Genomic DNA, 27,492 nt, shown 5'->3' with positions numbered 1-27,492 from the left:
CCATGGGAAGCCAAGGAACTCCAAACAAAGCACATTGTCCTATGAACACTTGATTCCAAAACAAGCAGCTTTGTGATATTACAGTTCTGATAATGAAGGAGACTTGGCATTGCTGGGGTATGAACATTTTAACTGCCTGCAGAATTTCCAGCTATTGCTGGTGTGATACATGTGAACTGCTGACACTAATCTGGTAGGCATTTGAGGCCAAAGTGTCTTCCCCTCAGCTACCCTTCATTAACTCCATTTGCACTGATTCTCTCCTAGAAATGAGTAAGCAAATGAAGAGATGCCTTTGAAATCTGCTTTTTGGGTCAGCATCAGCTTTACATGAGCTACCCTGCATTTTTATGGCAGCATGGCCTATCTTTGCTATAGCTTGTGTCCCCCAGATATGTGTGTCATCTGAGCTCCAGAGTTGCTTGGAAGTGTAAAATAGGATAGAACAGTTGCTGATTCATTATTTGGCATTTTCTTACACATTTTATATTTATTTCAAGGGTTGATATAATCTTCTAAATTTTTTTGCTATTTCATGGAGGATGCTTTAAGCCCAGGAAGAAACCTGGACTTTAGTTACTGAGGAGATGAACAATTAACATGTTTGGAATAGGGAAATAATGTCAGTTTTGTGTAGTGCTGCTTGCTGACAGCACAATAGTGGTGGTGTGCACGTTACACGCATGGCTGCCTTTCTGTGGCAGGGAATCTGGAGCTGCTTTAGCATCAGGAAGAAAACCAAAGCATTTGCTGAATGCTGGAAGAAAAAAATAAACAAAAAACCATGGCTGAAATCTCCTCATCAGGATGTTTTATTGCCTGAACCATCCTATCTTGCAGAAAGCAGTAGGATCTGATATGAGAACAAAATAAGAGGTTGCTTATCAAATGAAAGATGAGAGCTCTGAAACTCTTCCTAAAGGGTTTTTCTTTCTCCTCCTTAGCTTGAGGTTTTGAAAGTTCTTTTTTTTTGTTGTTTTTTTTTTTTGTACCTTATGCTGATTTGGTTTTGGTATTAAATGCTGAAGTGGTATAAGTGGAACAACTTGAACCCACACAGTGTTGTTTTATATCAAATGTGATGTGATGTAACACAAGGTGGCACAGCAGAACCTAATACTGTGCATTAGATAAGGCAGATTTAGCTGGAGATGTGCCTCCCACATCTTCTCTGGGATTTGCACAGCAGGAAATGGAGCAGACTTGGAGGTGTGCAGCAAGGAGGGTTTCTTTCCACTCTGCTTTTCCTCCTACCCCTGCATACTGCCTGGGTGACATTTTAGTGTGCAAGTAAATAATGAGTTTTATCAGCCACACTGCAGGTAGGTGCAGTAGCTGCTGCCTTGATTTGGCATTATAATAACCAGCCATAACAGAAGTAATGAGGTGTCAGAAATCTAAGAAAGGTCTTTGTTTATCACTGTAATTAAACACATTTGGAGAGTCATTAAAAGCAATAGCAGGTGGGCAAAACTGAAGAAGAAGGATGACTTTGTAATGGACTAGTCAATGGTTTTATTCTGAAATAGATTGCTTTAAAATATCTGTCTGCATGCCTCTAAGTCTCTCCATTCTGAATTTATTTTCTCTTTCTGCATTGGGATTTTAGGTTTATTCATTTTAATGTTTATTTTTATCTCAGTCAGATAGTTATTTTTGGGATGGTGATAGTAATTAGATTATACCAGCTTTAAGACTCAGTTAACCTGTGCCTTTTGTGCCAGCAGACCTGCAGTGCACCATAAGTTGGGCTTAAGAATTTGGCAGGACTTCTAGGCCAGGCAGACTTGGTAGAGGAGGCTGAGCTTTAGGGAGGTGACACAGCTGGCTGAGGATGCTGGCACAGGTCAGGACCCTGAAGGTGATGTTGGTAGGGATGTGCAGGTAAATACCCTCAAAAGTCTCTTTCCATCCCTCAGGATTTGTTTCTGAGATTTACAGGTTACATCCTTGAAAGAATATCAGGTTACTGATCTATTTTAATAGAAAACTATTTTCAAACTAATATTTTTTATGAAAACATCCATAAAACCATTGTACTCTAGTAGAGCTTTTTAGCATGCCTTGAGTGTCTGTGCATTCCCCAGGTTTCAAAACTGCAGCATGCCCCAAAAAGTGAGAGAAATAAAGATTGTAAGTCATGGGGTTTGTGGGCTTGGTACCCTCATGGATAGCCACACATCCTTATGTATATGAAAAACAGATAATACTGTGTGTACACACCCCCTTATCTGTGTGAGAAGAACGTGGTGGTCTGTGATTACTTTCCAATTCTAGTGCTTAGCTTCTGAAATTTGTGAGATTTCAGAAATTTAATATCTATGTACATATTTGTTTAAATATCAACAAAGGTTTTCATCTAAGCATATTACTCTGACAGCTTGAGCTTTATGATAAGCACTTCATTTAATGAGCTTCAAAATAAAAATACAAGAACTGCTGACATGCTTTCAACCATAGGCTAGATGGGTAATTGTCACACTAATTCTCCATCTCTTTATTATCTTACTGTTTTGGAATTATCTTATATATATGTTACTGCATAGTTAAATTTATATTTTCATAGTAATTAAATAGCATTTTATTAGCCTATATCTTTTTTATTGCTTCTAAAATCAATTCTCATTTGAGATGCTGAAAATATGACTGAAACTTTAATGGCTAGGAACTGTTCAGCATCCCAACCAAAAATGAGGATTTGAGGCTAATAAAATTTAGCATCTTTAGAGCATCTAGAACTGAAATTCTTCCTAATGGCAATAATGTTCTATGCCTCATTATGCTTTTTGTCAGTGACAGTGGGTTAATAATGCCCAAGATGATCTCTTCAAAACATTGCTTTCTTGGCATTAGCATTGAACATTAGCATTAGGAATGTAGCATTTTTCACTGCATTTGGTAGTTACCAAACTTGATTTATGGCAGGGCTATATTACTGCAGTGTAAATTATTCTCTTGCTTAAAGCTTGTATCGCATAGCTAATTTTTTTTTTTTTTTGCTAGTGCAGTGACACTCTTGTTATGCAAATGATGATGACGAGCAGAAAAGTTTTGCAGGGACAGGTAGGGGAGTTCTTCTTGAGTTTTTTCTTTCTTCTCCTTATGCCTGCACAGACTTGTCTCTCCTGATGCTGATTGTTCTGGTCTGGAGAAGATGAACTTCCATCTACTCTTTCAAATAGTATTTGTCCTTTATTAGAAACCCTTTGGCAATGGATCATACAGAATCAAGGGGACTGCTTTGTCACCACCAATCTCCTGTCCTCTGCCCCCCCCAGCAGCACTAATGGCCATTAGCTTTAATTATTTAAAGTTCCTTGTTTTGCACACAGAGAGCAGCAATCAATGTTCAATGCCAGTATATGGTTGTGCATCCCCTGACTCCAGTACTTTACCTAAACCTCATCTTTCAAAGTGTCTGTTTTCTTTGGTACAGCCTTTGGTTTTTATTCAGCACAGTGTAAGTGCTATTTAGAAAGCTTGAAGGTTTTATTTTTTTTCCAGGCAGGAACATTTTCTCTGTAAATGTTAACCTTGGGACACAGTCCGAAATCTTTATTTTCTTGTGTTTTTCTTCATCTCCAATTAGTTTCCAGCACTGGTGCACTCTGGGCTGCAGGTGACTTAAGGGCAAATCCTAGTGGGTGACCTTTCCTCTTAGACTCACCTGTGGCTTATTTTGCTCTTGGATATAGATGGTCCACAAGCTGTCCAGGTTGGAAGAGTTAAGGAACTCTGAGAAGTGAAAATCTAGAAATAGCTGTTTTCTTTCATGTGCAAAGCCACCCCAAAACTAAAAAATATTGAGCAGTATGCAGACATAAGATGATAGTCAAGCCTGTGGACTGGCTCCTAGCAATTCCAGGAGCCTTTCTTCTATGGGTGGGTTGTGCAAACTACTAAATTGTTCCAGCTTCAGTTGAGATCCCACTGAAATATGTAATTTGTGTGCATGTGTGTGGTGAAAGGTGAAGTGCTCACAGCAGCTGGCCTCCACGTGTCTGAGCTGTTGGGATGGGCTGCCTGCGTGGCTCCTGTACTACCTGGAGATAAATCTTCCTTAGGGTTCAACTCCAGATAATTCTGACCCACCATCTCTAAAACACAGGGCTGTGGAACAGGGCATGCTGTGTCTGGTGTCTATTTAGGTAATTTTGGGACATTTGTGGCCTTCTGAGCTCTCACCAGAGCCAGGCTCAGATGTGGTCTGGGTTTGTAGTCCCACATTGCATTCTGTGTGTGCTCAGTAAAGCATTTTCCCATGTTTCATGGTCTTCCTGTGTTACTCAGGTTGCATAAAGAAAAAGAGGTTGAGGAAAAAAATGCTCCTTTAAAAACTGTGTGTTAGAAACAGCAACACATGGGGTCAAGTTTTGTCCCATGTGTTCTTCCATGAACTCATCATAACTAGGGTTAACAACCTTATAGCTTCCCAAAAGTTTTACCACTCAAGACTGCACAGTTAGCACAAATAATATGAAATAAACTGAATTTTGGATTTCATTCATGGGTCACAACACTCATGACATAACACAGTGTCCTGCAACAGAAGTACAGCTCCTCATGGGCAGTGGCATTAAGAGTGCTGAAGTCATGCTACAAAACTTGCTTAATGATTTGCATTTTTCCCCCTATGTTACAAAATGTAGTTGAGCAGATGGATGCAGCCAGCTGTACACAGAGCTTTAGGGAGTACTGGGGAGAAAAGGGAGAGGGTTTTGTTAAGATAAATGTAATAATCTCTGTGATAATTAGTTTAATTTAGATCCCTGCATCTGACTCATTTTTGACTAACCTTGTATGAAGTCTTTCTTGCTTTGCTCATGGGTCTGTGAATTTAGTTTGATAACAATCCCTTTTTTTGTTCTTGTGGATTGCTCACTGATCACTGATATTTTTCATTAAGCAGTTGCTTTATTACATTGTTATTTAGAGGGAAGTAATTTGTGTTTTCTAATTAATTTAATTCCAGGCACATTTAGTAAGTAGCTACAATGAGCCTATTCAAGGGGTTTTAGGTCATATTGACATTGCTTACCAGATGTGCTTATTTGTTTTAAAACATTATTAACTCTGTGGTGACAACAGCCCTGTGTGATTGCTTGACTCTTCCAAATCCTCTCTAATCTGTATCTCCAAAACTCTCCCAAAATTAGAAGATGCATTTCAGGTACTAGTGAGAGATGTCCATAGGTATCAAATCACAGGGAGATTATATTGCAATATCAGTATAAACCATTACTATTCTATTATTGGGTTTGAGGGCATGGCAGGGACCAGCCTTCTGGCTTCTCCTAGCCAGGGATATGGAGCCATTTATACAACCACCAAAAGCTGGATGATGCCAAAATATGCAGACTGGTTTTTAGTCTATGCTTGGCCCATTATCTCTGAAAAATTTGCAGTGAGGTTTCAGGAGAGAATGGCCAGCCAGGAGGATGATCTTGAGCAGTGATGGGACATGTTAATGGAGTCCTAAGGCCAGTGTTGTAATTCACAGCTGTCACTATCCCAAATTCATGGGCTTGGGAGATGTTTCCACCAGAAGCTTTTTGGAAAAGCTCAGCATTTCCTTGCTAGTGGAGCTCCCAGGATTTGGGGGTTATTCAAGCACTTCATGTTCATCACTGTTAAATACTGTATCCATTCCATCATCTGAGCATGAAAACTCCCCATTATACCTATCATTTGCTCATTTGGCCTGCTGTGCCAGGAACTGGAGTTCTAAAATGAGATCCTAATTAGATGAATAAATAATATTTTCACAGGAAAATGTACAGGCAGGTTATTCCCCTGACTATAAACTTGTCCAATGAAAAACTGCTAACATTTGTTAACATGTTCTGCAGTCACTTATTTTGGTAAGAAGTAAATTATTGCTTGCTCTGCAGCAAAGTCTGGCACAGAGCAGTGACAATGTAAGATTCATTGGCCTCTGAAGGACCCACCAAATAATAGCCTTGATGTGTTTTCTGTTATTTTTCAACTGTTTTCCATCTCTTTGGGGTTGAAACAGCCAACATTAATGACAAACTTTGAAGGAAAGGTTTGTTCAGTAGTTAATACCTACTAAATTTTAACATTTAATGGTTGTGATGCAATGAACTGAATTCTGACACAATTTGACCCAGCAGCTCACCTGCATTTCTGCTTTATTTTTTGGAGGGAGCATTTAAAATGTTGTTAAATCTTTTCTGTCTTATGCTGGTCTGTTAAGGGTGCATTTGTGCATGGGGATGTGTTCTATTGATTTAATGGGAAAGATCATCCCTTGGAAAGGGAGAGTAAACGTTCATGCATGTGGAAGGAGGGAGAGAGATCAAGGAGAATCTCTATCTGTGTGTTTATCTCTGTGATAAATGATGCCTGTTAAAAATGTGACTTGCCACGAACATTATGAGTGTTTTCCTCTTTAAGGGTATTATGCAAACACAGTCCCCATCAGCAAAAATGAAGCTGCAGTCTCGATTGTTTAGTTCAAACAGTTTGATGTTTCATTGTCCCTCAATCAATCAGTGCCTGGAGGGGTATCAGCTATTGGCTGGGAATGCATCAGAGTGACATGCAGAGCACAGATATTCCTCAAAAGCTTGAAAATATTTCATTTTAAATACTCATTACAGCACACATCCCAGTCTGAGAGATGCAGCAAAGTGAGCTCTGATTATCATTTTTAATTGTGGATCTTCCCTATTCAGTGCTAACATCTCCCAAATTACCTTAAAATAAGCATCTTCCTCGACAGATTGTAATTCACTTGCATCACTTATTTCATTCTCTGTGTAAAAGTTAGATGAGGGCATGGGGTTTAGAATAAACAAAATGCATAAAGTAGAAAACGTAATGCGGCATAAATGCCACATAAATCACATCCTAAAGACAAAAGCAGATTTCAAACATCTGAATTACTGAGCACTTAATGTGGAGTGTAATCTGTGTTTTGGTTTATGTTTGTTTCTGGAGTGTCACACAGAATAAAATATGGGGGCTTTCCTCTCTCTTCCAACAGCAGGGGGGGGAAAGGGAGGTCTTGACCCTAAGAAAGGTTTTTTTCCTGCATTGTAGGTAAATCCCCAGACAAGTGTCTCCTTTGCTGCTGGCAGCTGGGCTCTATGCACAAGTAGTTGATTGAAATCTCACTTGAGTTCTCTCACTCATCACAGACTGAGTAAGAGGCTGCTTCAAAATGCAAAATTATCCTTGAAAAATCCTTCCCTGGTGCCCTCCCAGTTGTTTGTTCCTTTACATCACCTGCAATCTGTGTAAGCCTCTCTTCTCCAAGCTCCCTAGCATCCCCCCAGGGGTCAGGGCACTGGTAGTTCTGTTCTCAAGCCACAGCTCTCTGAAATTGTACCTAACAGATAAAATCCCATGCTTCAAAGATTTACACTTAGGATGGACAGGAAGGAAAACCTGTGTTTTTTCAGCAGTTTTAGGGAGAAAAGCTTATTCTTCCTCATGCTTTTGTTTTCCTTTGCCCAGCCCACACCTCTCAGCTCAAGCCCAATGCACATTTTCCGTCCAAAAAAAAAAAAAAAAAATCAATTTCTAGAGAAATACTGTTTTTAAAAAATCAACCTGTTTCCCCTGCGCCGCCGCGATTGGTCCGACGAAAAGCGCGTCAAAGGGAGAGAGCCTCGGCTTAATTGCGAGCTAAGTCTGCTGTAATCCAGGGGAGCATTTGAGATTCTGGCCAGGCAGGCGCTGGGTTTCGGCAGGCTCAGGGCTGTGGGTTTCCCTGCTGGCTGCTGCAGCGCCAGGCAGCAGAGCTGATGCAGACAGAGCCGCTCGCCGTGCTCCGTATGAGCAGCTGCTCAGCCCAGGCACAGAGCTGGCATCACTCTGCTGATGGCTACCTTCGGATGATGCACACAGGGCTTTTTCTTTAAGGGAGGGTAACGCTGTATGCTAATGTTTATTTTTCCCTTGTTGCCATTTTTCAGGACTGCCAGTCCCAAAGAAGAGCCCAAAGTCGGTAAGCACTTTTCAGCTACTATTTCTGTCTGTTTGTCTGCTTTGGAGGGGAAAAAGCATGAGTTTGGTTTCTTTGCTTTCTGGGTCTCGATTGTTTTAAGTTGTCTTTCTGTTGCAACCGTGATTACCTTGCACGGCTCCTGCTGCATGGGGAGATGAGAGAGGGATGCAGTATGGAAGGAAGACTTGTTTGCAAATAAAGCCTTAGGTTTACAAATCTGCTTCCCTGACAGATGAGCTTCTCTGTCATTTAACTTACCAAAAAAAAGCTATTGTTTCCTTTTGGAAAAATGGGAGGCTCCACCTTCTTGCCAGATACCGATTCCTGTCCGGTGCTCAAAGGCACCAACCTTTTTCATTAACTCACTGAGTTTTCTTGAGAAACCTTGGCTGAATTATTAACAGAATGGGAAAGCATGCAGCTTGTCAGGAGAGACAAAGCACGAACAGAGAGCATGGTTACAGTTCCCAGGGAATACAGTCAGCTGTCTAAGTGCCTGCTCTGGAGGCATTTCCACACTGAGCAGGATTGTCCTGCAGATGTAAGATTCCTCATTTTTTAAAAAAGCAACAACAGAACAATGTTTTCTTGTCCCCCCTGAATGTATTTGCATGTAAAGCTGTTACCTGGAAACATCTTAGCTAGCAGCACGGAGGCTGTGATCTAAAGTATCCTTAAAGCTCTGTGAATGATATTGTGGAACAAATTAATGTGCTATTTGTATGCAACAAAAAGCAGTGTTTTATTTGTAATGGGAATGAAATACCTAAAGCCTGAAAGTTTGCAGTTATCTGTTGAGAGTGGGGGAGAGACAAAATTCTCTGCCAGAAGCTTTGGGGAAGCAAAGCAAGTGAGGTATTTGCCGTGCTGTATGATGGTGTGAAACTTCACCAACAGTCCCTGGTGGTGCCAAAACCTGCAGCTGGGCACAGCCCACCTCAAACAGCCGCAAACCTGGGCTGGAGCTTTAGGAAGCGGCTGAGCAGAAGGCTCCTGCTTTTAATACAATCTCTCTGCTCATCCAAAAAGAAAGCCCTGAAATAATTAATGTGATTCTGATGGCTTAGGGCAGCACTGATTAAAGTCATGTGAGCCCAGGCCTCTACCATTGTCATCTCGCATTAATGTAGGGAGGCAGGAGCGCGGGGTGTGCTCCTCGCAAATCACGGCCATGGCAGCCCCTGCCCGCTGCTGCTGCTGCTGCTGCTGCTGCTGCTGCTGCTGCTGCTGCTGCTGCTGCTGCTGCTGCTGCTGGCACACACGGGGCTGCTCTGCCTGGGGAGCCCGGGCCAGTGTGCAGACACAGGAGAGCTGGGGTGTGTGAAACACAGGAGAGCTGGGGTGTGTGAAATACAGGAGAGCTGGGGTGTGCAAATACAGGAGAGCTGGAGTGTGTGAAATACAGGAGAGCTGGTGTGTGCAAATACAGGAGAGCTGGGGTGTGCAAACAGGAGAGCTGGGGTGTGCAAATACAGGGGAGCTGGGGTGTGTGAAATACAGGAGAGCTGGGGTGTGTGAAATACAGGAGAGCTGGGGTGTGCAAACACAGGAGAGCTGGGGTGTGTGAAATACAGGAGAGCTGGGGTGTGCAAACAGGAGAGCTGGAGTGTGTGAAATACAGGAGAGCTGGGGTGTGCAAACACAGGAGAGCTGGGGTGTGTGAAATACAGGAGAGCTGGGGTGTGCAAACACAGGAGAGCTGGGGTGTGTGAAATACAGGAGAGCTAGGGTGTGTGAAATACAGGAGTGTCTGGAGTGTGTGAAATACAGGAGTGTCTGGAGTGTGCAAAATACAGGAGTGTATGGAGCGTGTAAAACACAGGAGTGCATGGAGCGTGTAAAATGCAGGTGTGCCTGAAGTGTGCAAAACACAGGAGTGACTGGGGTGTGTAAGATACAGGAGTGTATGGAGTGTGCAAAATACAGATGTGTCTGGAGTGTGTAAAATACAGGAGTGTCTGTTTGTGCTCTCTGCCTGCACTTTCTCCCCTGGTCAGAGGAGGGTTGGCTGCATGCAATCTGGACCATTTCTGTCATTAAATCCATCAGCCTTGCTCTTTCCAAAGCGTGGATGCTCCCACTTTGCCACACATGCATTTGGCATGGGGTGAAGCGGAATCCTGCTGTGCCAGGCACCTCTCTGGTTGACAGTGAAAATCTGAGTAGCATGTAAATGCACACAAGGATAATCCAGCCTTGGTGAACAAAGAGGCTGCTTACAAACAGGTGTAGCTGTGCAGCAGCAGATTTCTCTCTGCTGTTTGCTCTGAAGAGTCTCTCAGCTTGGGAAAAGCTGGCATTCCTTTGCGTGCCTCTCCCAAGCCGTTTCAGGCTTCCTTCAGTATTTTTTGCTGTGGTCCTAGGTGGTGCTGTTGCCTCTGAAGTGCAGGATTCCCAAAAAGCAGAGCCTCCTGCTCCCCTGGTGTGCACAGGGTCGGTGGCAGTGCAGTTTGCAGTGATGATGTGCTCACTGCAGCATCGTGCAGCAGCTGCCATCAGCTCCCTCCTCCCCTGGCATCACTGACCTGTGGGCACTGAGCATGGAAACCTGGAGTAAAGTGCCTGGGAGCATCTGTGTGCAGAGGAGGAAACTCCTCGGGCTCTCCAGGGTGGAGGTGACAGTCAGAAGTAGGGATGTGCTGGTGTGGAGCACTCTCTTCTCTTGGTTTGTTGAAGGGCTGCTGCTCCACTGCAGGGTGTGGGGAATCCAGCCTGACCTTCTTGGCCATGAGGATTCTCACTCATGACAGGCAAGAGCTGGCACAGTCCCTGCCTGGGATCCCATCTCTGAACTCTGCCCACGTGTTTCCTGGGGATGCCCTGAATCCCAAGGACCCCAAATCCCAGGGATGTCCTGAATCCCAGGGACCCCAAATCCCAGGGACTCTGCTTTGCTGCTGTGCTGGCAGTGATGGGGTGAATGTGGGAGCTGCCATCAGAGCCCTGTGCCAGGGGCTGTCCCCAGCACAGCACAGCTGTGGGGCTTGGGGGGACCTGCTGCCCATTCCCCCCTTGCTCTTTGCTAACAGGTTTCCAGCTTTCCTTGTATAATGCTGTTTTCCAGCCTTCCCTGTATAATAAACAAGCTGCAGTGAGAGGACAGCACACACTGAGGCTGGGAGCTGTTGGCTTTGATCTTGTGCTTGTTTTTTGTTTCTTCTGCTGCATCAGGGAAGTCATGACTCAGGTGTCCATCCTCTCCTGCTTTGCTCTCTCAAACCCTCTCTCATTCCCTCATATCCTTTCCCAAAGCCCAGACACATTCCCCACTTACTGCCAGTGGCTGTTCTTCCTCAAGTCCTATTTTCTGTTCTGCATTCCCCAAAGGCCAACTTTGAGCTGATGGTACCTCCTGACTGTGGTGAGGTGTTAAAGCATTTCCCCCTGCAATTATCCTGATATAACATGGATGAAAACAAACTTTTTTTTTTTTTTCCTTATTGCTTGCATCAAAATACTCCACAAGAGGGCAAAGGTTCCCACTTCCAGCTCACTTTGCTGTTTTTGCCAGAACCAGCTTCTCCAAAAAGCTCTACAGCACAAAATCTGCAGCTAGATCATCAGAAGATGGGATCACTGCAGGGGGGATGAAAACTCTTCCAAAAATCTGATGTTTTTTCTTTTGGATTTAAATAAGTGCATTGTCAGCATAGCTGACTTGTGACCAAAAATGCAATTATTATGCACAGCTAGTCCCAGACAAGAGATTTGCCACATTTTTGGAGTGGATAAGCAGCACCAGGGACTCTGCCAATGTCCTGTTTTTGTCAGGAAGGGAAATTGGTTCCACAACGAGTCTGTACAAGACATCCCTCTTCATTCAGAGCCCAGGAGCTTGGGAGGGCATGAGAAGCTCCAGCTTCCCATGTATTTATTTTGTCATGGCTGTAAAACAGTATCAAGGTGATTGTTTCATCCCATAAACTGCATTTAAGTGTGCAGTCTGCCTGAATGGACTCGAGGTAGCCACCATAGCCTTGATTTCTGGCCACTTTTGGTAAAGTTTATCAGCAGCTCTGGGGATCTCTCAAGAATCAGGGCTTGCTCTTACTGGCCTGGGTAGTTCAGCGTCCCTTGGTAGCTCCTGGCAGAAATCAATACAGTTCAGCTGATCTGCTTTGCCTGACACTGAAAACCACAATCAGCACCTCAGGGTGAGGTCAGAACCTCCTGTTCTGTCACCAGCCAGACCCTCTGCTCACCTGCTGCTTTCCTGCCCATGTGTGTGAGCTGAGCAAGCTGGACAGTGAGATTCCTACCCAAGAGGATTGATCCTAAAGCTGGGCACAGAGCAGGAGATGGACAAACCATCCTTTCATTGGCATTTGTCAGCTCATCCCTCTTGGGAAAGCTCTACATGTACCAAGACACAAAAAAAACAAACACAAACTTCATCTGAGCAGTGTCCTGGCAGGAACAAGGATGGGCAGAGCCCTGCAGTTCCTCATGGGTATGATGTGCTGAAGCTGCTGCAACATGTGGGAAGAAGTTTGGCCCCAAACTTTTTTTGGCCTCCTCTGGTGATATGAAAGTCAATAAATATTGTCTTGAATTGATTTAATTGCATACATTCCTCATTACCATGGTTTTGTTCCCCTTGCTCTGGGCCCCTCTCAGCCTCCTAAATAGAGATGTTTCAAGCTTTTTGAAGGAGTTATTTTTTGGAAAACCACCAGTCTCACTAAGGAGGTTATCACCTATTTCTTGGGAAATGCCTGGTTTTGCACATGCAGCTCTAGTTTCATTAGAGGTAGTTTTGCTTGAGATATGCTGACACTTCCATTTGCAATCCAAATACAAAACAGGATTCACAGTTTGTTCAAAATTTCAACCTTTTCTATCACAAAGTGAGAGCACTTTTTGAAGTTCAAACTTTGCTTCTTTTTAAATCTGAAAGCTTTCAGAAAGTTCTCATTATTTCCCTAAGGGCTGAATAAAGCTTCACATTTTGGTCCCTGTCCTCCATATTCTGTAACCAGCTATTTCCAGTGAGATTGGCCTGAAGTTTCACAGGATGCTTGTAGTTATTTTAGTAGTTTGGCCAAACAAACCAATCCAGATGGCTGAACTGAGAGATGTATTTTTTTTAAAGTTGATTATCCCCAGCATAGCTGTTTTAAAATGGCTTCATTAAAAACTGAAGGGCTGCATGTGAATTAGCTTCATTTACCACTTAAAAAGCTGAAAATGTTGGAAATGGGTTTGATATTTGTATTTGAAAGTCTGCAGATGAGTAATCACAGCAGGTAAGCTTTGTTCAAAATTGCTTTAAAGGACAAAGGCAATTTCACATTCTAGTCAATCGAGATACCCTTTAGAAAGATGCTGGTGGTGGATCAACAACTCAAATGCAAGGCTGAGAGGTCAACACTATTTGGGCTGTTGAAGCTGGGATTTTTTCTCAGTGTAGAACTGAAGAATGTGCAACCTCAAAATACTTTTATCTGGGATTTTGGGGTTTTTTAAGACTTTAAAATAGGGCACTTTGTATGGTTACTTTCTCCTGTAGTTAATTCAGCTGCTCTGTGATGGAGCATTAGCTGCCTGGGGTCTCCTGTTCAGAGTGAGCCAAGGGGTGCCCAGAGCTGTGGCCAGTGAGCCCCCCATGCTGACCCAGCCAGTGTCTGCTGCTGGCTTCTCTCCCCACCCCAGCTTGGGATGCTAAAGAGAAGCACCTGAAAGCACAGATTTCTGTTGCAATGTTTTCAGATACCCTCTGCCAGTAGGAAGCTTTTTCCACCTGAGGTTTATTGGTGTGAGTAGCTGACCACTTCTAGCTGGGCAATAGTGGATGTTGGAAAAACAACCTGTGGGATGTTGTTTTTCCAGCCACCTTCTGGGTCACAGCAGCCCTGGGAACACAGAGGGTCGTCTCAAAAGAGCATTAAAAAGCATTTGCTGCACAGACTGGGGAGCTTGTTGAGAATTTTGTTGCATGTTGAGTAGTACAAATCCTGGCAATGCAAATGTGATGACTTGTGCTTCCTTTGAGCACACAGTTGTGAATTTCAGTTAAGAACTATATACCCTGCTAGGCTAAATAGCAAGCAGTCAGAACTCTTGACACACTACTTTAGCCCTGAGTTTAGATTGTTGCATTTTTTCCTGTTTTAATATATTTCATTAAAACAAATCAAACTTCAAATAGACATTTTCACATCTGTGAAGGTCTGCAGAAGTCTCTTGGATTCTCTGGGGAGCAGAGCCATTAAAAGGGTACTCTGTTGTCCACACACTTGTAACGTGGGGAGTTGCAAGAGCTGCAGAGAAAAGTGATCTTGCACAGTAAGGACTGTGCTTGAATTGTTTCAGAGGGACAGTCTGAGTTTTCACAGTGAAATCTTCTAGTTCTTCCATTTTCTTTCAGACTGAAGTTAGCCCCACATGTTATCTGAATAGAGGGTGGTTGAGATTTTCTGCCTTAATTCAGGAAAAAAATAAGTGTGCTGAGACCTATAATGAGATTTAGATCTGTCTAATGTGTGAGATGGAAAAATGCCTTTTTTTTAAATGATAAATTACTTTGTTTTGTGTATCTCTTTCTGTCACTCTGTCTATCAGAACCCGTCACCAGGGAATTTAACTGCACCCAGCATTAACTGGGAAGCAGCAAAGGGAAAAAAAAAACACATATATTTACTTCTGTGCATGCAGAAAAGCCTGATCAAAGAAGGGAGAAAAAATTGGTGGAAAACACCCACTCAGCGACCAATAACCGTCTGTTCTCTCCCTTTCCACTCTCTCCCTTCCTTACAGCAGCCACTTGAGAGGAAAGACAGCCAGAGCAGCTCCCAGCAGAGCGTGTCGAGCCAGCGCAGCGCGCACACGGCGTCCCCCGCGCACGGCGCCCAGGTGCTGCCCGACTACAGCGCCCCGGAGCCGCCCGCCCCCGAGCCCCCCGACACCTCTGGCCAGAAAAAGCCAGACCCCTTCAAAATCTGGGCCCAGTCCAGGAGCATGTATGAAAGCCGACGTGAGTATGAAGCAGGTGTAGCTGTTGCTAAGGCTACGGCTCCGGCAGCTGCTCCCTGCGTCTTTGCTTGGGCGAGGGATGGGATCTTTCAGGTTTCTGCTGGAAATGTTTTCTGTTCTTTTGGTGTCTGTCAGATCCACTTGGTAGAGCTGCAGTTTGCTGTCTCGTGAGGATTGGGTTTAGATCATCTCTAGGAAAGCTTAATATGAAAAATCCCTTTAAAATTAAAGACCGTCTTTTCCTCTATTTTTTTTTATTGTGTTTTTAAATTAAGCTGGAGAAGAATTTTCAAGTTTGTTATCAAGATCCTAAACTCCTTTTTTGGGGTTAAGACTCATTATCTGATATGCACAGGAATTTCAGTAAGGAGGGGAAGTATTTAGTTTGCTGAAATTTGTGTCAGATGCTTTTCAGTCTCACTCTGGGGAGGAGAAAATCCAGCTGAGCCATTTTACTTTGACCTGAGTGGACACTTTAACAATACAGATATTAAATGCATATTGTAAGTGGCTTTTATGGCAATTAATAATCTGCACACTTGGCTAATAATTCAGCAGGGTTTTTGACTCTGTTCCAAGACTATAAATGTGGTTTCAATCAGTTTCTTCTCGAGAAACAAAATAAACACATTGGCTTTGCTTTAATTGCACTGCTGAAGACGATCAGATCTGTAAAAGCTTCTTAAAGAGTTAGAGTATTAGGTTCATTTTGAAAGGCAGTAGTTACTTCAGTTACAGAAAAAGGAGTTTCAAAGTCTTAGTGCTCTGAGAGTATCACCTGCAGTTTGATTTTATTGTGCTAACTGGAAATTGGTAAAACCAGTAAGAAATTAACCTTTACCTCAGAATGAGAAATGGTAGGACTTCTTTTTTTTTTTTATACTGACTAAATGAATCACTTTGAAGTCTTATATCCTGGAAAAATTAAATCATGAGTCACAGTTTCTTGGCTGAAGATGCATCTCTTTGGATTGAATGTCTCAGCAATGCAGTTTGTAGGTGTCTCTGCTTTTGTGCACTGCTTCCTTTCCCATCCTTTCCCAGGATTAGGTGTACTGACCCTGTGGGCTCTCGGGCCAGGTCACACTGATCTGCAGAGTGCAGTGACAGAACTTGTACGTGCAGCTCATTGAAACAGGAAAAAGGGGTCAGGGCTGAGGGACAGGGGCTCCTGAGCCCTGCAGAGCTGTGGGCAGAGCTGCTCCTTCTCCTGCCTGGGTGGACAAGTGTCCCATGGCACTGATTCCCCTTGGCACTGTGCTGCCACTGCCTCTGACCCCCTGCAGCTTCTTAGATAATTTCTAATTAACTGTTTAACTCATACTAATTAGTCATTAGTATCAGCTTAGCAGCCTTAACTCCTGCCTGTCTTTCCTGATAAAACCCAAGACTGATCTGGAGAAGCCTTGAAGTGCACAGGCAGGCAGTCACCCTTCTGTGTCACCTCCAACACCATGTGCTAAATCCTCCCTCTTTCCCTAGTACTGCAGTTATCCTGTAAAGTTTTGTCCTTGACTGGGACTAGAGCCCCCCCAGAGGCCTTTTCACAGTCTCTTGACCTGCTGGTTACCCACACCCCATGTGTGCCTGTGCCACAATCCTCACTGCTTGGTTCTGTCGCTGGGATGTGCTATAGCCCTTCAGCTTCCCTGTCTCACCTTTCCATAGTCCAGCATCTCTGTAGTGGGGCTGATCCTCTTCTACTGCTTCAGTCCTTTCTCCTGCCTCTTCTACCAGATGAGACCTGTTAGTACAGCATTGCTTTTCTATGACCTTTTCATCCCATTGCTGTTCCCTCCAGGAAGATGTTTTCTGAGGTTTCTTGGTTTCATAGATAGGGTTTTTTGGAGAATGGTGGAAGTGTGATATGGTCATATCTCCTTAGAAGTGTCCAAGAGCCTAGGAATTTCCAACCCTAAGCTGGAGTGAAACACATTCCCTGGGGATTAACCTGCACTCTCAGCTAGTGACATGGCTTTGCTGTGGGTAATGAAATGTGAAGAAAAGCAGAAAAGATAAGTGAAAAATTGATTTGGATGTGCTCTGTCTACTTTTGTGGTCTGATCCCAAAGCATGACTGTTAGTTTTACTTCAAAGTCAGTGGTCAGCTCCTCCTTCCCTCACCAAGCCCTTATTTATCACAGTCTCATAGGTCTGTGGTCACAGCTGAGACCTGGCTCTGCTGTCTTAGGGGCTTGGGGTGCAGCCCTGTGTTTCTTTCCCTTTGTTATGAACCTGAATCATCCCTTTCAGACTCATTCCCAGTGTTGCCCATTTGTAGGGAGCTCTGCTGACACTGAGCATGAGTGTGTGATGGGAGGAACCATTCCCTGGGGACTCCAGTTTCCCTGTCTGTCAGCTCCTGTGCTGTTCTTCACATTCTTACCCAGCTGCAGTTGGGTTTAACTCCAGTGTCACCTTTGGCTGGTGGAGAAACATTCTTGTCTTCTCTTTCTCCTTTACTTGGGCACCCATTCCCTCAGGCTTTGGGACTGTCATCTCCAGTGACATCCACACCTTTGGGTGCTGGGTGTGACTCTCTCTGCCACCTTCTGATGGAGGTGTGAGCAGAGCTAAGTGAGTATCTTATGCACAGCTGGGGGATGTCACCTAGTGCCAGAGCTGAGGGTGGGTGACACATCCAGCAACCAGGGAATTTGGTGACTTGTAGAAGGCTCCACAACCTGAGGAGCCCCAGCACAGCTCTTCTGCCCCCAGGGCTTGCCCTCTGTTAATTGCTGGCCTTAAATTTTAAAAAGCCTGAAAAGGATGATAAAATGTTCTTTTGAGAGACAGTGTTTTGAATCCTCAGCAAGTGGGCTAAAATACTGCAACAAGCTTTTGTGTTGAAGTATATGATAAATTTAAAAAGGACAAAATTTTAGAGTGCTAAATCATCCTAAGTGTTTTATTTAGTCCCCATTTTTGAAATTGTTGAGCATAAAAAGAGCATAGTGCAATTTTTCAAGTGCAGTTGACACAAGAAGATGAATTCGTTAGCTTCAGCCCAGACAGATTTTTTTTAATCTAAAAATAATATTGTAAAGAGGTTTTGTTCAATATATGAATTCCTCTTCTCTAAGATATTTCTAAGAAATACTGAATCTGTAATGAATACCTACTGCCTTTTTCTCTGGGAATGCATCCCACTGTTACATTAATAATAAGAATGTAGACATAGAAAGCAAAGGCAACATTTTAAATTTTCAGAATTTATAAAATTTGTTCTTCCTCTACTTGAGTTATCTTTGGATCAGTATTTCATTTAAAAAGACTGTATTTGCCTTATGTGACCTGTCTCACTGAAGTCATTGGTAGAGCACAATTAGGTTGAAAAGCACCAGCTAAGCCATAATAGTGTAAAAGCCTGTGTTTTTATGATTTACCCAATGCATCTTCATATCAGAAAGCTCCAGTTCTGCAGGGGAGAGCCACAGACATTGCTTGTTTAGGGGAAGAACAAAAAAAAAAAAAAAAAAAAGAATAAAAATTAAGCTAGAATTAATAATGCAAAGCTAAGCAAAGGCTCCATCAGTGTATCTGGGCTCTGGCTGAGGGGAAGCAGATTAGAACTGCAGCTTTATGCCACAAATGTGGGTTAAAGTCCCTCCATGTGGAGCTCCCTGGGGTGAGCAGATCAGCCTGCAAGGTGCTGAGTGCCTGGGCTCGGGTCCAGGGGAGCTTATTTCCAAGCTGTAAACTCAAAGGTGTGCTTTAAGGCTAAGGCTGAGCTCAGGGGCTGTGCTGCAGGCTGGCCCAGAGTCACCAGTCTTTGCTGGATTAAGAGTTTGAGAATTGCCAGCTTTGTGCAAACAGAGCATTTGGTGGTGGTAACAAATGCACTCTTTGCTGGTGCTGAGCTTTAGCTGCCTGAGCTCCTCGTTATGGGTAAGTCATTGCTGCTCGTGGGAGTTGTGTACATGAATCAGAGAGAAGGACAAACCCTTAAGGTTTGAAAGCTGAAGCAGTTCCAAGATCCAGGAATGACACACTTGAAGAGCACTCAGAGAGAGAAACAGCAATTGAATGGCTTAGCAGAGAACCACAATTGAGAAACCTCACACTGTTTTATTGAAATGTATTTTTACAATAACGCTTTCTCCTTTTCAATGTATTATTAAACTTCCTTAAAGATTAACACAATCTGTTGTCAAATTTTTCTCATGTGGCCTGATTGCTTTGCAAAATACCGTATCCTACATATGGCCATCTGTCAAAACAGCAGTGACAAAATGAATTAATCTGAATTGCAGATGTGTTAATGAATCCCTTTGAAGGGCTTAAGCATTTAATTAAAAGTAAAGCAGAACACGATAGAGAATTTTTAAAGCTTTTAAAATATTCGAAGTTATCATTAATATTTGAATTTTATTTTCCAGAGCACAATTTGTTTGGGAGGATTTTTTTTCACCCCAAATCTAATTAAATAATACAAACAAGTCTCGACCTTAGCTTGCTCACTCATCAGCAGTTACATAGAATTAAAAATATTTGCACAACAACACAAATATTAGATACTTTTCCCTTAAAATAGAATAGAATACTCTCCTGAAATTGCAGCCACCTTCTGGTCAGACTGATTTGAAGTAGGATGTTTAGTAAAAGCCCTTTGGTAGGTTTATGTCCTTTTATTGCATTAATAGTAGGCAAACAGATGCAGTGACACTCTTGAGCACACAGATGCACCCATGCCTGTTGCTAAAAGGGACCATGGTACTCCCAGCACATCGTGTGAGCTTGTTCATCTTGTCAGGAGCTCCTGCTGAAGCTGTCCTTGAAAATATTTCCATGCCACCACAAAGGGTTGGTTAAAGGGAAAAGACCAAAAAGAATTGAATTCTCCTGCAGTGGGGTAGTTTAGAAAATGGATTTCTTGCAAATATGGAGCCTTGGCTAAATTGCAGGACTTTTCAACACTAAGACTCTCCATTAGCTTCAGTGAGACTGTCCACTCCCAATTTCAGAATTGTCCTCATATTCTTTGCTGAATCTGGGCCTTAAAGATTTTGTGCTTTGCCAGGCTATGAGTCACTGAAAGTGTTGCTGCCTCAAATGAGCCAGGACTAAAGCAAGCTCATACTGATCACTCTTGAATCTTATAGTGAAAGTGATGTCACACTAGGCAGATTTTTATTTTATATAACATGTTAAAGTTTGCATAGCAAAGTTTGATTTAAATTATCTGTAATTAAACAGTGTGTTCATTGTTCATCACCACATATTTAGAATTTCTTTTAGCATTAGGCAAAGATATTTTCATCTGGAAAATTAACTCATGTCATGAAGTTGAAAGGTTTTTTGTAGAAAAGTATATTTAAGGTGTTCTCACAGAGATTTTTCCTCTAAGGAGAAAAAAGGTTTTTCAAATATACTTGCATGCATTTGCATAAATGTGTAAATTCATATGTGTGTGTATTTTATATCCACATGTGCACAGGCATGTGTAGAAAGATGTGAAACTTAGTATATCATAATCCATAGTAGCTATAACCTTAACAAATTGTGCATGCAAGCCTAACATGATCCATAAAGTCACAATTAATTAAATGAACTAACAAGAAAGCAGATACATTAAGCTTTGCAAAATTGTAAAATTAATATTACAGCTATGTCACCTTCACCTGCAACTGGACTGAGCAAGGGTGAGAGAGAGAGAGAAATCAATTCCACGAGTTTTGGAGAATGTAAGACAGTGCTGAGAATGTATCTGTGTCTTGTGATGTCTTGTGCTGGTGTCTGTGGTGGGGGGCTCTTCATCACCAAGGGTGTCTGGCAGGGCCACATGCCAGGTTTGGCCACCAAGGGGCAAAGCTTGGCTTTGCTGGATGGTGTGGAGGGGTGTGCATGGCCAGGGGCTGCCGTGTTCCTGTTTCCTTCATGACTTTGCCCACCTGGCTCATCAATGGGGCTGCATCACCCACCTTTCCTGCCATTCACAGAACTCTTCTTACCACTTTTGCACTGCCCTCCAAATGGTCTGGTTTAATTTGGGACAAGCAGACTGCTGTTAAATTTTACCCATTTGGGCTATGTACATGTTTTATCAGTCAGACATGCTTGAGATCAGTCAAGGTGCAGGGTTGCAATGAATGACTCCTAGAGCCACTTTTTCATTCATTTTCAACAGAGTTTCAGCAGCACCATGTTCCCTTTGAGTAAGGAAAGTTGTGCCTCTGAAGTGCAACTGAATAATGTGAGAACCTAAAATAATTCTCCAATATGGAACCTCAGAGGATCTCACCTCTGGAGCTTGGGGGTGGATGGGTGTGCTGGGCTGTGCCAGTGAATCACTGCCCTGCAGAGCTGCTGCAAAAGGTGGTAAAAGGAGCTTTGTACTCATTCTGTGTGAAGGTGTGTTGTCTGTATGTCTGTTGTACCTGTGTTCCACCTCACTGAAATCCTTCCAGTGGGAGGAGCACCATGTGAAAGAGCTGGTTTCTTTGGGGGCAGACTTGTCTTTTTTTGTTGCTTTGGTCTGACACACCTGGTACAGCCTGGCGTGCTGTTCCCTCCAGTGGTGTTAATTGTGTAGCTGGGACCCAAACCAGGGTCATACAGCACATTCAGTGGGACTGGAGGGTGACAAATGGGAAGGTGCTGAGAGATGCTGAGGAAGCGGGGCCACACCTGAGCTCTGTGCAGAAACCACTTTACCTCTGACAGATCCAACACACACTATTAATTGTTTGGGACCAGCCTTTGCCAAAAAAGCCTGCAAAGGGCTGAGAGGGACTCCTGCCTGCTTGCCTGTCATGCTCCCCTTGCTGAAGGCAGTGACAAACAGCAATTGATTCATTGTCTGCATTCTGTTGTGCTGCACGTCTGTGCGTGGCGAGCTGCCTTCAGCCAGAGGAGATGAGCCACACAGGCACTCAGTGTGTTCATCACCCCAGCACTCTGTAATTGTGTCTGGACAAAAACCAGCCTCTGATTCAGTGAGGGCATGGATGTTAAGCTTAGCTTATAATTGCAGGTAATTAAAATGTAAAAATATTATCTGTAAAGCCAGCTTAAATGAAAATGTCGAAGCAGACATCTGTACCTTGCCATTCACCTATTAATTTAGCTTCTAGTACTCCCAGTTCTTCAACTCATGTTATGTTTTAACTCATTGAAGAGAGACCCTCAGAGGTATCCAAAAATCTTAACACTGACGAGCACCAGAGCAGACCCAAATTTTTGCACAATAAGCACAGACAGTGTAAAATCCAATTAGGGCCCAATCTGACATTCACTGATGCCAATGGAAAACAACCTGTTCATAGATAAAGAAAGCTAGGTGATGTTTCATTAAATGTGCTGCTTCCTGTGTCTGAGTAGGCACTTATTTAAATTGGATTCCTGAACTATATACTTTGGTTTCTTTGCTGGAATTATAGGCAGCTGACTGGTAAAGCAACAGCTTTTTATTATCATTAATTATAAATTTTGGGAGGGGATCATTACAAAATTAGTCAATGTTACAGATACTATCCAATAAATATTAAATGAACCTGAAGTTGTCTTCTGATATGATATAATGTTAGCAATTAGTTATGCATTTTTAAAAAAGGCATGAAAGCAAGCATGAGTAAGTTAATATAAAACACTGCTGTTCAACAGCGCTTCAAGGTTAGTGCTTCACTGTATGTAATATTCATTGTTAAAACCTTGCTGGTGTTCCATACTAATGAGTAGGTGAGGTTGGGATTTTTTATGTTCCCAGCTTTTATTTCTTCAGTGCTTTTGCAGAGCCTGCACACAAGCAAGTGAGAGTCAGGAGAGCTGCACTGTTTGAGTGGAGCCCTTCTGCTTTACACCAACTGGGGATCTGTCCCATAGTTATTTAAAGCAGAGTTGGTAGATAGCAAACTATGCTTGGGAAAGTTAATTAAACAGTAGAAGTCATAACAAGTGGCACTTCTGTCTCCCATGAAAGAGGAGGCAGCTGTATTGTTTCTGGCAGAGTAATTCTCTGCTGTACACATTTATTTATTGATGGTTTGGAAGAGGCTCTTGCACTGGGTAATGATGCTAATATTGACAAAAGGAAATATAGGAAAAAATAAAGGGCAAGTCACAATTAGATACTTAGAAAGTAGAAACCACTGCATAATTTTAATAGTGATTTAAATATTAATCCTTTAGAATTTAAAACTATAAATGTTGATAGCTATGTCTCTATTTTTGTGTAAAAATGAGGTAGTCTCTAAGCCCACCTCATTTAAAGGTTAAAATTGCATAGCACATCCTTTCATGTATATCTGAGTAGTCCTGATTTAGGAAAAAAGGTTTGGTATTTTGATTAAAACTTACAGTTTTTCTTCTTTCCCTTCAGTTCCAGATTATCAAGAGCAGGATATCTTTCTATGGAGAAAGGAAACCGGGTTTGGATTTAGGATTCTAGGTGGAAATGAGCCTGGAGAACCTGTGAGTATCATGTTTTAGTTTGGGACATCTTTCATAAACACAGCAGTAGAATGTACAGATGTGCAGAACTATGCAGTAGCATCACTGCTAAAATTGTTAATAGACATATGCTGCATCTCCCCACCCTCCCTCCAAAATAACCCCACAACTCTATAACTGAAATGGATTTGCCTGCTACTTTAATGGTAAACCAAATGAAAACACATAGGTCCTTGGACACTGAGGACAGGATGTCCTGGTCATATTTGCAAGTATTTTGATCTTAGAATGCCAGGTTCTCAGATCTTAGAATGCTCAGTTTTCTCCCTGAATTCAGTTGATTTCTTTACCATAAATCCAGTGGGAATTATCATCCTTTCCTGTGCTGCACAGGTCACAGCTAGATAGTGGCAGCATGAATTTCCATGTTTTTCTCTGCCAAAATTATTTTGCTCATTTGTGAGAAGAGAGCCCATGAATTTGTCTCATATTAGAGTAACTCCACAGAATTCACTGAAGATAAACCAAGACTGAGTTGGTGGACAAGCTTGTGATGCAGAGCTTGTAAACCCTGCAGGCAACTGAAAGGGTAACTCAATCTCAGCTTCCCTGACAAGACCCTCAGTGCTTTTAACCATCTTCCTGTCTGGTCACTGTCTGGTTGAACACATTTCCCAAGGCTGTCTGTCCTTAGAGTGAATGGACTGCCTAAAGAAACAAGATGTCAATTTATTCCCATTTCACCCTGTGCTGTATTCACACAGAGCTGCTCTCACAGGAGCGCCCGTCCTGACCAGCAGACATTTGTCAACGATTTCATGTCCCTCCTAAATCGAGTCTAACCACGAGTGCCCCTTGCTCCCAGCTGGCTGTTGAGCTGGTTCCCATTTCTCTCTCTCCCCTGTGCCAATTGCTCAGATTTACATCGGTCACATTGTACCGCTGGGTGCTGCTGACGCCGACGGCCGCCTGCGATCGGGCGATGAGCTGATCTGCGTGGACGGGACGCCCGTGGTGGGCAAATCACACCAGCTCGTGGTGCAGCTTATGCAACAGGCAGCCAAGCAAGGTCACGTCAATCTGACCGTCAGGCGCAAAGTGGTTTACACAGGTAGGCTGCAGGATCGCCCTGCAGGGGTAGATTTTCTTGCCAGGATTCCATCTGTTCAGCAAATGGTCTAAGGGGAAAAAAAGCTTCTTCCAGTGCTGGGAAAACTCAAGGGATGTACTTTTGCTCTTCCTCTTTTTTTTTGCTTCCTAATCCTGAAAGTTTCAAGTTGTTTTTTTTTCCAGTCAAGACTCTCTCTGTTGGCTTTCCCAACCTTCACAAGGTTTCTGATAAATTGGGAAGTTGTTAGGTTTCAACATATAATTTTTAGTTTGACATGTAGCAAACAGACACTGTGGCCAACTGCTCTGGTTTTTATATACTTCCCAAAATAAATGTGCATCTTGATAGTCACCCTTGATCTGGGAGTGAGGGCTCTGGTGTGTAGTGGCTGCTGTCCCAGTCTCAGGGGAAGCTTCAGCATATTGTCAAGTGACCTCAGGATGGGAAATGGTTTACACAAACATTATTGGTTCTGGTGGGCCAGGGTGTGCTTGTTTGCTGTCACAGAATCACAGGATGGTTTGGGCTGACAGGAACCTTAAAGATCATCCATTTCCAACTCTTTTTCCATGGGCAGAGACACCCTCTCTAGACCAGGTTGCACAGGTCTAGAAAGTTTTCTGTATGCTGAGTTGTGCTGGGCATTGTGCACACATTACACAAGTGTAGGATGTAAACAGAATGAACAGAAAAGTAGCTGGCAAAAAGACAAAGATGCAAGGAGAAGTGACACTGCCTGGTCCCATTTTGGTTCCCAGATAAGTGATTGAAAAATGTCATGGTAGCAGAGAAAATGAAAACACAAGCATGAGCTTTCTAAATAAATAAGGCCTTATGTTTATTACTAGACAGTAACTTCTGAGTGATGCCTGTCTACTTGAGTCCTTTTAGGAACTCAGGTGTGGGATTTGCTTTAACTCACTCAAAAAAAAGATATTATGTAGCTTTTTAAGTTTAGGCATCATCAGATAAGTAGGCATTGATGTACTTTGATCTTAGAGAGAATCAAAACAACATTCAGGTTGGAAATTAGGTTCTCAGTGGAAGTTAGGACTAGAAGACTACCTCTAAAATAGCTCTGTGTTCTTATCCATGCCTGAACTCCTTCTGCACAATAATAAATAAATGTTCACTTCTCTTTTCTTTCCTTCTTCCTAATGTGGATTAAACATCAGGTTATATCTCTCCTGACACTCTCTTTAATTCCTGACCAAGGTCTGGCGTGAGAGAAGCTTTAGAAGAGCATTGGGAGGAAGGGGAAGGGCAGCTGAATTTTGGTATTGTTTTTGTGTGTAGATTTTCTATGCAGTTTTACAGCCTCCAGGCTGGAAATTACTATGAAAGATTTAGATGCATGAGATTTCTCTTGGTATTTCATTCAGAGGCATGTTACTGCAGATAGAGCTATTTCTGAATCATTGCAAATGTGGACACTTACTCTAGGATAAATTATTTAGAATCCCTTCTTTCACCTTATATTTGCAGGCTTTTAAATTTCAGCATAACTTTGTAGAGAAGACTGTTCCTGAAATTTGGTCCCTTGTTCTTCCTGTCATTTGTATGCCAGTAGAAAAAGATTGCTCACCTAAATGAGTACTCTCTGTCCTGAGATTCATGTAAGGGGAATTCTATGCTCCTGTATTCTTAATACAAAGAATGCTATATATTTAGTATATACATTTGAGTATATAAGTGCAGACAGGACTTCTATCCAAGGATATTTTAAAGTCCTTTTTTTTACATCATGATTTTACAGGTTTAGATTTTATTTGCCATCCATTTTCTTGCTGATGTGTCTCAGATCTTCAACTTAATTTGGATTCACCAAATTGGAGAAGTGACCTGATTAGCAGAGGCAGCCACTCGGCAAGGACAAGTGCAATATGCTGCTCTCAGCTGCACAAATGGGCTGCAGAGAACAGGCTGAGTAGCAAGAAGTGGAAGCTATTGTGGGCCATGAGCTTTCTACTGAGGTTGGCTCAGGTGAAGAAAAAGACAGTGCAGGGATGTAGGCAAGGGGGAACCCTCCTGATTTCCCAACAGATGATGGTTTAGTGCAATATGGTCCAGCACTTCAAGAAAGACACATTTGAGTTGGAGAGAGCCCAACTGGAGGGAGTCCAGAAGACCAGAGGAAATAGGGAGACCTCTAGAAAACATGGTCTGAAAGGAAATATTGAACAAATTTGGATTCTTTAGCTGAAAGCAGAGGAGGGGGAGGAGGTATTATACTGCCCAAGAATATAAGAGGCTGCTGCAAATAGGAAGGGAATAATATGTTCTCCATATGCCTGTTAGATAGCACTAGAAATAATAGCCTTATGTAGCAGCAGGGAAGATTTAAGTCAGATATTGCAACCAATAGATTGCCTGGGGAGATATTTAACAGCTGATTAGACAAACATCTGTCAGGACTGATATTAGGTATAGCTGGCCCTCACTCAAGCAGAGTCTGGACTAAGCAATTTTTTTGAGATTTCTTCAAGCCTTGTGGTAGCTGGTTAGATTTTAAACTAATATCCCTTTCAACTTCAGTTGGAACACTTGTTAAACACTTGTTTAATATTAATATTAACAATGTTTAATGTCTGTAGCAGACTATACAGCTGATAGTTGCTGGTTCTTCCATCCAGAAACATTTGGTTCACAAGTTGTTTTGCTCATGTTGAGAGATTGTTATTACTAAAGATCCCACTAATCAAAGGCAATCAGTGCACTAATTGATAGCTTTCAGTTTAAAACTACACAAAATGTGTTGTGAGATATTACTGCTTCTCCTTGTGACTTGTGCATATATATGTACAATGTACATATGGTTTACATATATAATTGAAGTGGGGATGCAGTAGCTGGAGGAGGTTTGAAATGTCACAGAGCATCCAAGCACACAGCACTGCACTGGTTTGACCAGGCAGTGGTTGGCTTTGGCTGAATGGCCACACACAGGAGAGGGTGAGCACATGTGGGCAGTGCCACCACTGGGCAGAGCCATTGGTGGTGACCCCTGAAAGCATGCCCATGCTGTGATGGATACATAAAGCAGGTG

At 42.7% G+C, this 27,492-nt stretch overlaps 1 protein-coding gene across 27 annotated transcripts in view; it reads left to right on the top strand.

Moving 5' to 3' along the window:
- The window catches only part of MAGI1 (membrane associated guanylate kinase, WW and PDZ domain containing 1), a 321,597-nt gene that overhangs the window by 276,884 nt on the left and 17,221 nt on the right, over positions 1–27,492 (top strand). For 22 of the 27 annotated variants that reach the window (XM_079317403.1, XM_079317413.1, XM_079317419.1 and 19 more), the window contains 5 exons: positions 7,944–7,975; positions 14,732–14,948; positions 20,554–20,631; positions 23,265–23,356; positions 24,254–24,446. In XM_079317403.1, coding sequence (XP_079173529.1) covers positions 7,944–7,975; positions 14,732–14,948; positions 20,554–20,631; positions 23,265–23,356; positions 24,254–24,446 — 612 coding nt within the window. The remainder of the gene's footprint in view (positions 1–7,943; positions 7,976–14,731; positions 14,949–20,553; positions 20,632–23,264; positions 23,357–24,253; positions 24,447–27,492) is intronic. The other 5 variants (XM_079317411.1, XM_079317395.1, XM_079317396.1 and 2 more) reach the window with 2 other exon arrangements.

This window comes from Erithacus rubecula (genome assembly GCF_903797595.1).
Source record: "Erithacus rubecula genome assembly, chromosome: 13".
NCBI lineage: Eukaryota > Metazoa > Chordata > Aves > Passeriformes > Muscicapidae > Erithacus > Erithacus rubecula.
Note: the sequence above shows the minus strand (reverse complement) of the source record. Positions and strands in the feature narration are given on the sequence as shown.